The 15,801-nt window shown below is 39.5% G+C and overlaps 1 protein-coding gene across 2 annotated transcripts in view; it reads left to right on the top strand.

The window, feature by feature from the left end:
- Window positions 1-14,085, top strand: part of LOC115577148 (semaphorin-5B-like) — a 43,511-nt gene extending 29,426 nt beyond the window's left edge. For both annotated transcript variants that reach the window (XM_030409991.1, XM_030409993.1), the window contains exons 15-22: window positions 1,432-1,579; window positions 4,768-4,993; window positions 5,545-5,766; window positions 5,852-6,022; window positions 6,935-7,084; window positions 7,424-7,459; window positions 9,500-9,711; window positions 9,982-14,085. In XM_030409991.1, coding sequence (XP_030265851.1) covers window positions 1,432-1,579; window positions 4,768-4,993; window positions 5,545-5,766; window positions 5,852-6,022; window positions 6,935-7,084; window positions 7,424-7,459; window positions 9,500-9,711; window positions 9,982-10,143 — 1,327 coding nt within the window. In that variant the 3' untranslated portion in view covers window positions 10,144-14,085. The remainder of the gene's footprint in view (window positions 1-1,431; window positions 1,580-4,767; window positions 4,994-5,544; window positions 5,767-5,851; window positions 6,023-6,934; window positions 7,085-7,423; window positions 7,460-9,499; window positions 9,712-9,981) is intronic.
- The last annotated feature ends 1,716 nt before the right edge of the window (window positions 14,086-15,801 follow it).

Below are 15,801 nucleotides of genomic sequence, written 5' to 3' on the forward strand. Positions count from 1 at the left end.
TGGCTGTAGCTGAAGTTGACGCTCTTGCACTTTTTTGGGTCTTTTGCTCCTTCAGTACTTTGTCATAGACCACTTTATGGTTAAATAAATTTGTCGTGTTGCCCTGGGGTGCAGACACGACGGTGTGACAGACTTTGCAAACAATCTCCTTCTGCTCCACGTCCGACGATTTGAAGCCAAAATGTCTCCAAATGACTGAAGTTGTCCTACCTTTCTTTTCAACTAAAGGCTCAGGCTGCTTTTCTGCCATGTTCTCAATCTCTCGTTCCACAATTGATCCACACACTCACTGCTGCAGCTGCAGGCGACACAGGTGCGTTCACTGTGCTTTTACAGCGCAGTAATTTGCATAAACGACGCGCGGCGGCACGTTAATCGTTTTTCTTCGATTACAGTGTTTTCACGATCGTGAGAAGCCGAAATCGAAATCGCCCAGCCCTACTTCACGCTGGGGATGATGTGTTTGCGGTGATGTGCAGTGTTTGGTGTCTGCAAAACATAGTGTCTTGTCTCATGGCCAAAAAGCTCAGTTTTTGTCTCATCAGGCCAACGAAACCTTCTTCCAGTTGACCTTGAAGTCTCCCTCATGTCTTTGGGTGAACTGTAGTTGAGATTTAATGAGCTTTCTTCAACAGTGGCTTTCTCTTTGCCACTCTCCCATAAAGCTCTGACTGGTGAGGAACCCAGGCAACAGTTGTTGTGTCTCTCCTATCTCAGCTGCTGAAGCTTTTAACTCCCTCAGAGTATCTTAGGTGTCTTGGTGGCCTCCCTCACTAGTCTCCTTCTGGAACAGTCACTCAGTTTGAACGGATGGCCTGCTCTAGGCAGATTCACACAGATATACGCAATATTTCTTCCATTCCTTAATGATGGATTTAATTAAACTCCGGGGGATGTTCAGTGACTTGGAAATGTTTTTGTATCCATCCCCTGAATTATTCCTTTTCAATAACCTTTTGCTTGGAGTGTTCTTTTGTCTTCATGGTGTAATTGTAGCGAGGAATACTGATTAACCAGTGAATGGACCTTCAGACACAGGTGACTTTATACTACAATCACTTGAAACACATTTACTGCACTAATTGTGGGACTACTAGCAGGAACTGGACCTCTGTTGAATTAGGTCAGTCACTTTGATTACCTGACATCACTTGAAGTAGAAATCTGTTTTCACTTTCACATTAAAAATTGTAAATTCTTGTCAAAAAAAGCCAAATTACATTGACCATTATTCCATTTAGAAAAGCAAAGGGAAAACATCCATGGGGGTGTATACTTTTAATAGGCGCTGTTAGTACTGATATGAGTTTGTACTGTATTATAAAAACATAACTGAAAACAGAATATGTAACAGCATGCCTAGAAGTTCCATGAACAGCCATCGCTACATTATATATATTGTTATAATTATATGTTTCTCTATGTTTCTAGGCTGTGCAATGAGAAAAAGCCCTGTCCTCTGCCAGTGTTGTGGACAGCATGGGAATCCTGGGCTCACTGCAATGCAGAATGTGGAGGGGGGGTCCACTCCAGGACCAGAATTTGCGAGAATGGCAACAGCTGTCCTGGGTGTTCCATGGTAGTGTAGTGCATGTATCTTATTATTATATTTATTTTTGTCTAATATTTTTTAACAAGTTTAGATGTTTCTAATCCGGGAAAATCCAGACAATTTTTTCACCTGCTTTAACTATAAAGAAAACTGAAAAAGTGACCAGCTCTATTGATATGTTAACAAATATCAACATTCTAATGTGGGATATGTTTATAAAATGATTATCCCCAAGGTAAATGGTGTTTTTTTGTCTGATCCTAATACTCAATGTCTTTCTACTAAACCTGCACTGATACGACTGATTTGCAGGGTTTAGCAACAAATCATTATATACACTGTAGGATTAATGTGGTTTATGCTAGGGTTCCACAAAATACTTTGTTTTAGCATCAATGTCGAAATGTGCACATGTGCAGCAGTCATATCCCAGGACCTGCAATGTCAATTAGGAAAAATAACTCAGGTCTTTCTCAATTTAAATGTGTTTTTGTGTTTTCACAGGATTCAAGCTGAATTTTAAGATTGCAATACTAAATACAATATTTCCACTCACTGGTCACGTGGGGACTTCCGCCCACTTTAACATAAACAATTACCTATATTTTTTAAATTGCAATATAGTTATAGTTGCAGAACACAAAAATATTATCCATTAACCTGAAGTCCATTGATTTCTATGGGAACCAGGGAACTCTGTTGTGTTCATATAATTCCTCCTTCCATTTTTTCTTTTTTTTATATGCCTGGAGTACATTGACATGTTTTTTACTTTTGTGGCAAATTTCAGACAGATTATTTGCACTGCACATAACAAATTAGCTAACTGGTTAATAAATGTACTACATCTCTATTTATCCATTTTTTAAAAGTGAAAATTTTGCCTTACTCTAACTTTGATAGCATGCACGATTTGTAACACATGCAGTGCGTAACAAATGGCGGTTCAAATGTCACAAAACCGGCTAAAAACCTGGCAAACAACCCTCCTCGCTTTTGGTATCAATCATGCTCCAACAGAGGAGTATATAAATTATTATGGTGACTCAACAAAACTCTGTGGAATGATAATAATAATTGAAGGTGCAAGCAGCGATGAACGGGCCTTTGCAGTCCACGCGCGTCGGGGCATGCTGCCGTCGGGGCTTCTTCATGCAACACCTTCCGTCAAGGAAGTCGTTCCTTTATAATTCAGTGGCCTGCTCCTGCCTTTATTAGATATTGTACACTGAAGCCAGAAGAAGTCCCTGCAATCTACATAAAGAACAAATAATGAGAGGACTTAACTGTGTGACCCTACAGACTAATAAACAGAGGTCTGTATCCATTAGCAAGGCAGCACTGCATTCCAGCTGTTCTTTCGTCATTTAGCCATAAAAGCACCATCTATTGGTCAATTTGCATCAAAATTTGCACAAAGACTCATCGGGCCATGGAACACAATTAGAAAAAGTGTTGTGGTAATAGGACGGTATTTGGTGAAGATATGCAAGACTGTCTGTTTTGGCCATAACGTGCAGGAATTCGTTGTTTGGGTGACTATCAAAATTCTTTTGCTAGTCCATAAAAGTGATGATGCAAAAGGGTCCAGAGATGCTTCATGCAAAGTTTGGTGCAAATTGGTGAAATTGAGTTGGAAAAAGTTTTTCATTTTTCACAATTTTTCGAATGGAAAGTGAGCACAAAAGTGGGCGTGGCCTACACCACACTATTCAGCTGAAACCTTTAATCTCCTAATTTTCATAGTGATATAAATCAATGTCATTGGATGTGTGTCATGGTACCTGGCAACCCAACCCAGAGGGAGAGTGAGAGAATGCAAATAACCCTAACCCTGCACTTTTTAGGGCCCTATTGTTTTTTGAATGACGATTTTTTTGTCCCAAATGATCGCATTTTTCACTGCTTGAACATGCCCCAAAACTCACCAAACTTGGAATATAAGTCACACCTGCCGAATATTTTATAATCTATTGTTGTCCTGAATTTCCACCACTAGGTGGTCGCTATAATCCAGGGGATGTGCGTTTGTGCTGAATCTCTCGATATAGGCCACGCCCATTTCCTTCTACTCTTTTTTTTTTCCCGCAAATTTGCAAAATGTCACAAACCTACTTTTTGGAACTCCTCCCAGGCAACTTCACTAATTTGCACGAAACTTTGCAAACAGCATCTGTGGAGTTAGTTATTGAAGAACAACTTCCTATACATTCTTATCAAAAGCTTTTACCCTCGTCACACCTGGTGGCGCGCTCAATTTTCATGCTTTGCCATAAACCATCAACTCAGTATAACTTCCACATACAATTTGCCATCTACTCCAAATTACTCAAACATATAGAGGGTCTTGCCCTGAAGACATCTACGTGGCACACCCCTACGGCAGCATGCCCCGATGTACGTGGACTGCGAGCGCCTGTTCATCGCTGCTTTCAGCTTTAATTTACATTTATTTTACCATGAGCAATACATTTAAGAATAATATAAAGTTATTTGACTCACATCCTCATATTTGTCCTGTACATGAATTTGTGATACCTCAGAAAATCTCTGCCTTTACACTGCTTAATGTTGGCAGGTATGGTCATTGCCTTTTCAACCAGGATAAACAAGTTTTGATAAGTCGATTATCATAATTATTTACAGGTTTTATTATAATAATAAATACTTATGGCTTTACTTGCGAGAGGATTTATTAATGGTATATTGGAGCATCACAAAGAGTGTAGCAAGGTTTACTCTACCCACTTTGCCACAGGTGTGCTGATTATCAAGAGGCAGGTGTTGCCGGCTTTCCATCCACAAACAATACCAGTTGTTTTGTTTGTTTCTTGGACCCATGGCCAAGCCAGAACTGCTCCTTGTCAGTGGTTTAAAAACTCAAAACTGCCTGTGAAGTAAGCTGTGTCTCTCCAGCTGAAGCCTTCCATGCTGCCTTCAGTGTTGCCCCTTCACAGCCACCAGACTGGAGTTTCAATGGTCCCATTAAACACAGACATTAACTGCATTATAAAGTCCCTCCAGAAAGATCTGCAAGATTTGTGTTGTCTAGAAGATGTATTAGGGCAGCATGCGTGTCCCTGCAAGCGGTTTATATTGAATTACTCAAACAGTGGGATCCTGTGGCTGAGGGAGATGATGGAAGCCTGCAGTAGCTTGGTTCAGACGTTTTCTTTCCATTAATGGTAAAAATGTTCCTCCATCCTGTTTTCCAGGAGTTTAAGGCCTGTAACCTTGAAGCCTGCCCTGAGGTGCGCCGCAACACGCCCTGGACCCCCTGGATGCCAGTCAACATCAGTCATGATGGATCGAGGCAAGAGCAGAGATTTAGGTATACCTGTCGGGCGTTGTTACCTGACCCCCAGCAGCTCCAGCTGGGGAAGAAGAAGGTGGAGACGCGGTTCTGCCCCAATGATGGGTCTGGAGTCTGCAAGACTGACTGTGAGTACTGGGAATATACAGGGAACATTAGTTGTTGGCTAAAGTAGCTATGTTTTCCCTTTTAATAATAAGTACTTCTATATGTAGAAGGGGCCCTGTGTCATTCAACTTAGATAACTCTGTTTAACTTAATGTTACTTGTCTTGGGTCACTCTAGATACCTTAATCTCTGAGATACAACCAAAAACTAAAGTCTTACCCAGTCTAATGAATATGTCCCTTACTCTCTAAAATAAGAAACACACCTGGAAACCAATTTTAAATTAAAAGAAGTAATTTCTTACTTTCTTAATTATGAGGGAAAGCTAAACAAATTCATTAAATTATACTTAAGCTTAACTTAAAATAGAATTGGAAACAAATTAGATAGATTTCCTGGGCTTTTCTTTTTAGTTATTAGTTACTCAAAACATAGTATGCACACGGTATAAAGGTGTATGTCAAAAATAAAATAGTTTCAGGCCTGTGTCAATGCTTGCGAACGTAGAACGTATTACATGCATTTACATCCTAAAAAGCAAATAAAATGTGTTTTCTGTGTAATTTTCCAGCTGTGGTTGAAGACTTGGTGAAGACTAGCGGGCAAACTCTCTCCCAGCCCCAAGGTGTGCACTGGGGACCATGGGAAATGTGGTCCAGCTGTTCTCAGCCATGCTCTAAGGGCTTCCGAACTCGCAAACGTAGCTGCTCGACGACTGAGGGCAGGACCAACCCCAGCGCCTGCATAGGATCCCCGGTGGAGTATCAGGACTGCAACGCTCAACCCTGTCCAGGTAACAAAGAGGCTCTGGCTGTTAGCTTAGTTGTTATAGCAGAATATGTACATTATATAATTTAAGTTTATTATGTTTGTTCTAGTGAATGGAGCCTGGTCTTGCTGGTCCTCCTGGTCCCAGTGCTCAGCCAGCTGTGGGGGTGGACACTACCAGCGGACACGGATGTGCAGTAATCCACCCCCCGCCAGCGGAGGTGACATCTGTATAGGCCTACACACTGAAGAGGCACTCTGTAATACACATGTCTGTGAAGGTATGACAGCATCCATAAAGCTTCGTCATGGATGGTTTTTGTGTAAAACAATATACAGCATCCCTCCCCTTGTGGGTAGCAGAGCTGTAACATATAAGGTGATAATCAAAATGATTAAATCCTGTATACAAAAATAGATAGTAAATACTGTTAACAATATGTACAAAGCTAACTGTGAAAATTGAAGGAACAAATTTATGTGAAAAAGCACTGCGATCACTAAGGTTGGAGACGAAGGTAACATTACTATGAAGTGGACAGGATGTAAACAGACGTGCCTTTCATGAAAGATACACATGTCCCACTTCTGAAAGTAGTATTTGAACCATTATCATTTTAATTGATGAGATTGATTTAGGGTATACTGTCTGCAAACATAACAATCTTCCCTACTCTCTCAGATAGCGGATTGTTACTGCATCAAAAACCACAAACTATTGTCACTGCAAACTAAAAAAACCTTACCCTGACCCGAGGCTTTAATTTCAAATAACTGGAAAAGTATACTCCTGAAAAAATCATATAGTCATCATCAATCATATATCACTCATATAGGTACAATTATAAAAGTGCTGAAACTTGAAGGAGAACGTGGGACCACATTTCTGCAGGCTAGGAGCCTAATTCATACATTTTGCTACTTCCAAAGCACAAGTTTACGGAAACCTACGTGTATCAAAGAGGTGAGGGGGTAAATAAAAGTCAGATCTTAGAAATTAAATGCGAGAGGCATTATTTTAGACATAATGACGCATAATCTCACATTTCATTTCACCTCATATCAAATGTTAATTATAGATCAACGTTGTCATATACATGCAAACCAGCTGTGTCACACACACTTGTACTTCCATACTTGCGCTTGAACTGAAGTAATTATTCTTTCTGTCCACACTTGTATTTGGTCGTCAGGCTTGGGTGAATGGGCAGAGTGGGGGGACTGTGACGACGAGGGTCTGCAGCATCGCAATCGTCACTGTGGGGAAGACCAGGAGGCTGAGGCTGGTTCCTGCCAGGGCAACATTACCCAGTCTAGGCCATGCCAGCCTCATGAAGTGCCAGGTAAGCACATCTTCAATTAATTTCTTCAGCAAATTGCAAATGTGCTGAATATTTCTGCAGTGTGTTGCTGATATAAACTGGAAAAATCTAGTTCTATAGGTTTCATCAGTTATAGTAAAGGCTGACTGTATCCCTTTGTGAAGCAATTAAAAGATGAATTAGTGGAGATGCCCGCATTCTGTCTACATCAAGAAGGGGGAAGCCTTTGAGAGAAATTAACAGGTTTTGTAATTTTTGTTGTTTGATCTTTTGGAGCTGGAGTGATTTAATGTCCCTACATTAACGTTTATTCTGTTCTCTTCTCCCTTTTTTTCATGTCTTTTGTCCATCGCTCTCCAGTTATTTTACCCGGACAGGAGGACCAGAGCTGTGGAAGTGAGTGGAAACCATTGATGTTTTCTCCATTCGGTCTCTCTGAATTATTATATTTTGTTTCCAGCCCACACACACCTCCCCCTCAATTCCCAGTAAGTCTACCTGGTTTTATGCCGGCACTCTCCTTTTGCTTAACATGTAGCAACACCCAGCTCTTGTGGCAAAGCTACAGATCTATAGGATTTATTCTAGATCAGATGTGTACAACACAGTTGGTAGCATACTGGCTTTTGTGTGTGGCTTTTTCTCCATGTGACATTGGACTGGGTTAGTATGGGGTTGCTATTGGCCTTTTGATTAAATTAGATAGCAGCAGGTAATGACATCAAGCCTGACGTAGTTTCCTCTTTTACAGCCCACCTGGCAGCAGGGATCAGGATTGCAATGATAGTTTGTTGTCTGTCCTCGGTCCAAGGCAAGAAATCTTGGTATTTAGTGGCCAGACACATGATATTTCGTGTGGTGATACATGGTTCCCAAATGATGGTTCCTACCAATAGTCTTGAGCCTCTGATTTCGAAAATGTCTGGAGCCACCATCAGACAAAGATTTCCCCTCAGTTTGACACCTCTGAAAATCCCTGGCTGACGATCCTTGATCGTCCCTAGTGGATGACTTGTAATGTTCACGTCCTGCTGAAAGTACAATTAGTCCATAATGTCCATTGTACAAAAGAAATCTCCACATCCAAAGTGCAGTTTGCCATTAATGGCAAACTGCACTTTGGATGTGGAGATTTCTAACGAGAGGATGTGGGATAACTAGAGGGTTGCTGTTCCAATACTAGAGAACATTGGAGTAAGAAGCGGCCACAGGTGCCAAGATCACCAGAGTACTGCTCCGGAGAGGATACAAGGGTTCTCTGGTAGGGGCAGAGGGGGGTTGAGCTGGAGGAATCACTGGATTATTACTCATAGGTGCAGGTGAAGCTGCAGGTGGTGCAGTTGGGTGGATAGCTGATTGAGTTGGGCGTCGGGTAGACTGATGTTTGAGCTGACACCATGCCGGGATTCCATAACCTCACCTGATTTACACAACATAACAACAAAATATAAGAAATAAGACAAGAAAACAGAAAACCCAAGTGTGTATAACTATTCATAACTGTGGGGGTGGTGTTCTCAGTGTGATGAGAGGTGTTAGGTTTGTGCCAGACATAGTGCTGTCCTTGATGGCCAAAACGTTCAATTTTAGTCTCATCTGACCAGAGTACCTTCTTCCATGTGTTTGGGGCGTCTCCAATATGCCTTTTGGTGAACTCGAAACGTGCTGCCTTGTGTTTTTTTTTAAGCAATGTTTTTTTCCTGGCCACTCTTCTATAAAGGCCAGCTCTGTGGGGTGTACGGCTTAAAGGGTCCTTCAGGGTCACCTTTGGCTTCTTGGTTGCTTCTCTTTCTCCGGTCTGTGAGATTCAGTGTGCGGCTCTTTCTTGGCAGGTTTGTTAGTTGCATAATCTTTCCATTTTCTAGTAATGGATATAATGATGCTACATGGGATGTTCAAGGTTTGGGATATTTATTTATAACCCAAACCCTGTTCTGTACCTCTCCACAGCTTTGTCTCTAACCTGCTTGGAGTGCTCTTTGTTCTTCATGTCGCCTTTGTTTAGTGGTGTTGCACTTGTGTTGATTCAGAACAGGGGTATATATACTGAGATCATGTGACACTTAGATTGCCCACGAGTGGATCTTATTGAACCAAATATGTGGCTTCTGAAGGTAATGGATTGGGCTTCAGTGCAAAGGGGATGAATAAATATGTACACACAACTTTTAATTTTCTTATTTTTTAGAACTGTTGAAAACAAGTTGTTTTTTTTAATTTAACATCAACAATTCCATTACATAAAATAAAAATGGAGTTGTAAGGTAACAAAATAGAATGCCGAGGGGGATTCTTTTTCAGTGTTATGCAGTATCGATCAATCAGTACCCAGTCTTTGTGAACAACAATTAGCCTACTTTATTAAGTCTTAGTGGTTTACAGTCAGCCTTATTTGAATTATCCACCTCGCCTTCTACCCTCCCATCCCCTCTCCAGCCTTTACTTTATTCCAGTTGGTAGCTGTGGGCTCAGCCAGTTTCTTTGCAGCAGCGTTACTGTCAGCCCTTGCCTACTCCTACTGCCACCACCTGAACCACCCGTCGGCAGAGTCAGCAGTCATCCACCCCAGCACACCCAACCACCTCACCTACAACAAGCAGGGCAACAGCATGCCAAAGAATGAGAAGTACATCCCCATGGAGTTTAAGGTGGGCTGGTTTAATATATAATCTACTGTCACCGTTTTTAGAACGTTTAAGATATGAAATGTAAGATTTCTGCATCAAACGTACCTACATTTCCATCAACAACTGTGTTTTTTTAATGGCATGTTTATGACCATCAAGGCAAACTCTTTTTTTTTTTTTTTTTTTAAGAATTTCTAATGCTGTGTTTAATCTGATGTGTCTCAATCCAGATCTGTCTTTGCAAAAGTGATTAAGTAATTTCTGCATTTATCTGATGTCTCCGCATTACAGACGCTAAACAAGAACAATCTCCACGTGAACGAAGAGACGTGCAACCACTTCCCCTCCCCGCTGGCCTCCAGCAACATGTTCACCACCACGTATTACCCCACCGGCCTAAGCAAGTATGATTTCCATCCAGACTCCCCCTGCAGGAGCTACATGCACAGCTGAGAATAGGCAAATGGCCCCTAAAAACAAAACCAACCCTCTTTATTCACCCAAGCACCACCGTGAAGTGTTTCCTCAAACATAAAATACAACAAGATTTTGATTTATTATCACAGAGAAGTGGCTGAGAGAGTCTTCGATGGACACTAAAGTCTCTCCTCAGATCCAGTTGGCCTTTCTCCTCCATTCAAATTTGTAGAACAGTGAGATTTTAAAGGCTTGGTTCACCTAATCTTTTGTGATCTTGCCATGTAGATATCTTTTTCTTTGTCTACGTTTTGAGATATGCGCTGACAGAAGCTGAGACAGTATTGAGCAACATCTCTTGCCAGAAGCAAACTTGACTTTTTATAATCCACAGACCTCACTGCAAACTGTTTAACAAGGAATATTGCTTTAGTAGAAGGTACTTCAAATTCACCAGTTGTGTGTAGTAACTCAAAGTGACATTGTTGGAAACGGAATAAATGGCTTGTGGAGTGAACTTTGCCTCTGCATAGTTACGTTTCCTGTAAAATAAGCAGTTTCTTGCGCATTACACCCCCGTAAACACGGAAAACCGTAAAATATTTCCTTTCTTTTGTACAGTCAACTGTAAGATCCTTCCACTTTGGCTACATCATTCTTTTTATACATCTAGGGCAGAGTCATAAAAATTAAGAGAGCATTCAGTGGATTCATTTGTTTTTGCATACAACTCGAGTACAGACTGCAAAGAGTTTTCTGTGGAGAGCATACAGCAAAGGCATGTGACATTCCAGTAAAGAATTGCTGCATGTCATCTCCTCTTGAGATTTGCGGGCCCCATGTACAACCAATTATACACATATACAGTACGTGCTACTGTGTTCTTGTAGCTATTCAGACACTTGAGCTGGCGCTGTGGTGAAAATGTTTGTTAGTGAAGTTTGGTTCCATCAGCCTTCTGTTACCTGTCCTAGCAACACACTTATTAGACACCGACTGTACTCAGCCGATGAGAGTGATGCTGCAGTTTGTAGTCTGTTAGTGTTACATTCTCCAAAATAGTACCATATTACACCAAATTTAGCAAAAAAAAAAAAAAAAAAAAATTGATTCTTTTGCTTTTGTCCCGTGTCCAAGTGAGTGTCTTCCATCACTACTGAATGGAGCTATAGCTGTTTAACACCCACATTTACTGCAGTGTTGTTTGACCCAGGAATAAATATTGATTACACCCTTTGCCTAGAACACACAAGCCATTTGTTAGTGGGTTTTTTTGTCTAGTGTCAAAGTTTTTTTTTTGTCTATTGTCAAAGGGCTGATGGCCTACAGTCAAAATTTACAGGACAAAGTTGAACAATAAAATTAGCTTTGTCAGAAAAGTCTGCCGGAGTCAGCCTGGGTGCGCGCCACATCCTTGAATCCGTCACTTGTACAGGCTTGAATATTAATTGAATTGTGTGCTAATGTGGCCACAGCTTGAGTATGTTGTTCTTCAAATGCTTGTTGTTTCGCAATACTTGCAAAGCCTCCTGTGAAAGCTGGCAGGCTGGGTGTTTTCTACCATTGTAATGGTTGATTCTGTCGTTCGAGGTGAAAGAAGACGTGACTGGTTCACTGGGTGCACAAACAATAAGCTACTCATCAACAAAGAGCTGTGTGTAGCCGGGTCAACTGCATGTCTTTGGCTCTCTAAATGAAACCTAAAGTGTAGGTGTCCCCTCCCTCTTACGCCCACCCTGAGGTGCTCCGCTTGTACTCAGGACATAGTTCCAGGGTTCTAACTAGCCTTCAGACATTAGATGTACCTGGACTTCTACTGGACTGAGAATTGTTTGGGGGATTTTCCTTTTTCTTGGTTTCAACAGGTAAGTTCAGATGGCTTCATGATGCTGTAGATTATTTGTCTTGGACACATACGCTTGGATTGCCATCAGTAAAGACTGTAAAACAAAAGAAGTGATAAAACAAAAGTGCGTAACGTCCACAGTTCATCCTTCACTGAGTGTGAATTGAGGAAAGAACTGAACAGACTTTCAGATTTCTGTCTTTTTTGCTTTAATGTTCATGTTTCAAAGGGAAAAAAAACATTTTCACTCTTAGTATGTACTGTACTTCTTAAAAATGCCAATTTGTGGACTTTTTTCTGTCATCAGATTATATGAAGATTTTAGGTGTGTTCACTGATGTGACTGTTTGTATTCAGCCCAGTCGGCAGAGTAAATGTTGGCAATGTATGTTCCTGCAAACCACAGATATTTTGAAACTTTTTACATTTGATATTTAAAAAATGTAAGATTCTTTCAATCGGTGCGTTGGTTTTGCCCACGTTGATTGTTCTCTGTGCACCACTCTGCAAAATTGTTGATTGATATGAACACTCATCATAGTTCTGGTGTTGAGCACTAACATAGAAGAGGCGTGGCCGCCAATCCGTACAGAAAGTACGGTCTGCTTGTGAGGAAGTCCAATATCCAGTTGCAGAGTGTCCTACTCAAGCCCAGAGAGTTAACTTTTCCAGTTTCATGGGTGAGATTGTCTTGAATGCTGAGCTGAAGTCAAGGAACAGTGGTTTCACACTGGCAAATGTTGAAACGCTAGCTCAAAAAGGGCTCTCTTGCTTAGCAGCCCAGCTGACATGGCACCGGCATCCCTTATAAACTTAAACGGATGTGCCTGTTATGTGATTGTGGTGTGACGGGTCTAGTGGAAATGTTGTTATGGTACATATGATGCATACAGATGTGAACGTATCAGTGGTTTGCCGAAATACACGAGACATTTTGTTCTGGTGACTGGGCTGGGGCATTTGTATCTATATTTGCTGCCACAAAATGATTTGATTTTCTTAACATATGGGGTATTTTTTGGCAGTCAATCACGCTCCTCTTTTGTCACCAAATACAATACACCTATAACTGTATATTTAAGAGCTTCTCACCAGAACTTGGACACACCATAAATCAGCTACAGGCTTTTTAAATGAGTCCTTTTGCAATGCCATGAAACAAAAAGGCTTAACATGATATATAACTGATGTATTAACTTGCTCAAGCAGGTAACAAGTTCTACATATGCTTTAACTGTGTACTGAAATGAAGGGAAAGTAATGGCTGCCCAAAAGCAGGAGAAACATCTGTAAGACTTATACGTACAAAATGTTTGCAGCATTGTTAAAAGCTATAACTTTGAGTTTTGTTATTTGTGAAAATGTGCGACACATTGTTTTTTTCCTATTAGGGACAAGACGTTGGACTGTGACTATGAATTTCTCTTGTATATTTTTGAATACAAGTAATAGTGAGCAACACATTATTTGGCTTTTTACACTCTTCTGTGAATGCATTGATTTCCTCCAGGTGCTCCAGTTACCTCCAGTAGTCCCAAAACATGCAGGTTAGGTGACGTAGACACTGTAAATGTTCCATATGAATGAATATGAATGACCGTTTTGTTTATCAGGTATTGATGTTGAGTGGATAACATTGTCAGTGTTTGTATAAATTTGTTTTTCACAATTCTTTTGCACGTTTCAGCAAACTGTGAGTTATGTACGTATTATGCTTGCAGGTTACATGCAACTTTCCCAATAATTTTCTATTCTGAAAAAAACAATGTCATTTGGTACAAATTTTGGTAAAAAAAAAAAAAAAGTTTTGTTTTTATAGAATTGCTTCATTTAAATCTAAGTATATTTATTTAATTAATTTATTTTTCCTATATTATTAGAATTTTATCCCCCATATATGTTGAAGGTGTTTGCTGGTAGATAAATGTGACATTTTTTGCGTGTTCAACTGACCTGCTCCACGCTGGCTACAAGAATCTTGAGGTGTGGAAAGCAATTAATAGGAACTGTACCAGATGAATACCATCACTTGTGAAAATGACCAGTGCATATGTGACACGTTGTTGTATGTGAAAAACGTAAATTGCAAATGTGGAATTCTCACGTTTTTATTAAAATTTCATGTGATTTAATTTGTCATGTTTTGTTTACACGTGTGATTCACATATGAATGTGTGTAATTCATGTGTGAAGATGCATGTGACATTATTTCCACATTTTACATTTTACTTTACACATGTAGATAGCTAGATCACATGTGAAAACATTTGATTCTCCTGTGAAATGTATGCATTCCAGAGTAGAAGCCTAATAAAGTCACTATAATATTAATAATTCTGTGATCGCAGAAATCTACACATAGGGCTCTCAACAATGATGAAACTTAAAACAAATTCAAATATGATCAGGTTGTCTGTCACATTCCACGACAGTGCTGTTAATATTTAAAGAACTCTGTGCTATAAATTGTGCAATGCATATTGTGTGTTTCTAAATTGTAAATGCCAAGAAATAAATGAATGTGTTTTCTCACCATCTGCAGGTAAGTAACATGAAACAAACAGTCCTGATTATACGGATTTAAGTTTGGGTGTTTGCGTTCTCATGGCTGCATGCAGTAAATGTACAATACGTGCTTTTGTAAACTGTGCAAATATGTTTCTGTGTGTTTGGGTTAGAGGCAGGGTGGGGGAGGGTACACCTTCACCGTGTGCTGTGACAGAAAAGTTTGTCTTTACACTTTTTCAACGGATCCCTAAACGGATTAGTTTTGTTTCCAAAAGACACTTCTGCTGATTACAATTGCTATGAATTTGACTGAACACTGCCCTTTGGACATTGTACATGTGTGGGGCTCTCTATTTTTGTGTAATGTAAACTGTAAAAAAGGAGAAATAAGTCCTTATTTATGGTAATTTTAAAGCTTAAACACAAATTAAAAGAGTGCTTTGATCAAATCACAAAATTGAAAAAAAAAGAAAGAAAAAGAACACCTGAACAGTAGCTTCAACTATGATAATACTCCTAGCATCTAAACATTTAGGATATAGACTTTTACTAGTGTGTGAAAGAATAATTAATTGTACGGAGGGTAGTAAAGCATAGTGTCTCTGACTGTGCTACAAAGATTTAGGGAGAAGAAACTGAATATATTTTCAATTGAGAGGTTGGAGCTAGCATTCTACTTAATGATTATGAATTGGTAATGCTTCGTTATAACATCATTTATAAATGATAATTTGATAGTTAATTAAAAAAAATTGTTGATAGAACAATTTATTTTTATTTTTACAGTTCATGAACTGCTTTAAAGCATTTATTAAGCAATAACTGTATTGCAAAGTTGCAACTGTTGTTTGTAAAACTTTATAAATGGTTTATAAATACTATGTGGTATATAAAGAATATTTGGATGGCCATTAGAAATGTGCAACTGCTTTTATAAACCTTTATAATGCTTAATACTTAAGATTTTTTATAAAACATTTTATTTGTTAACAATGAAATAAATGTATAATTATCTAAATAACTATCGATAATAATTTAATTTTTATCGTTACCATTTAATAATGATAATTATGACAAAGTGTTTGACAGGTTTATTAATCAGATAGATGAAACGTGAACTCGCTTTAATGTAGGCTGTTAAGGTTTTATCTTCTGCTGTAAGTAAGAGTAGCTGCTGGCAAGTCTGCTCATTCTCACATGACCAAAAACTAAATAAATACCTGAAACCATCTTTGTGTTCCGTTGCGTTTCAAGTTGTATGTAAACTTATTTAAATTGCTAAAGTCTAGTCTTCATCTATACAGAACAATGTTAGCTTTGTATGTTAAGGCCCCACTTAG

Source organism: Sparus aurata, chromosome 24 (assembly GCF_900880675.1).
Source record: "Sparus aurata chromosome 24, fSpaAur1.1, whole genome shotgun sequence".
Classification (NCBI taxonomy): Eukaryota; Metazoa; Chordata; class Actinopteri; order Spariformes; family Sparidae; genus Sparus; species Sparus aurata.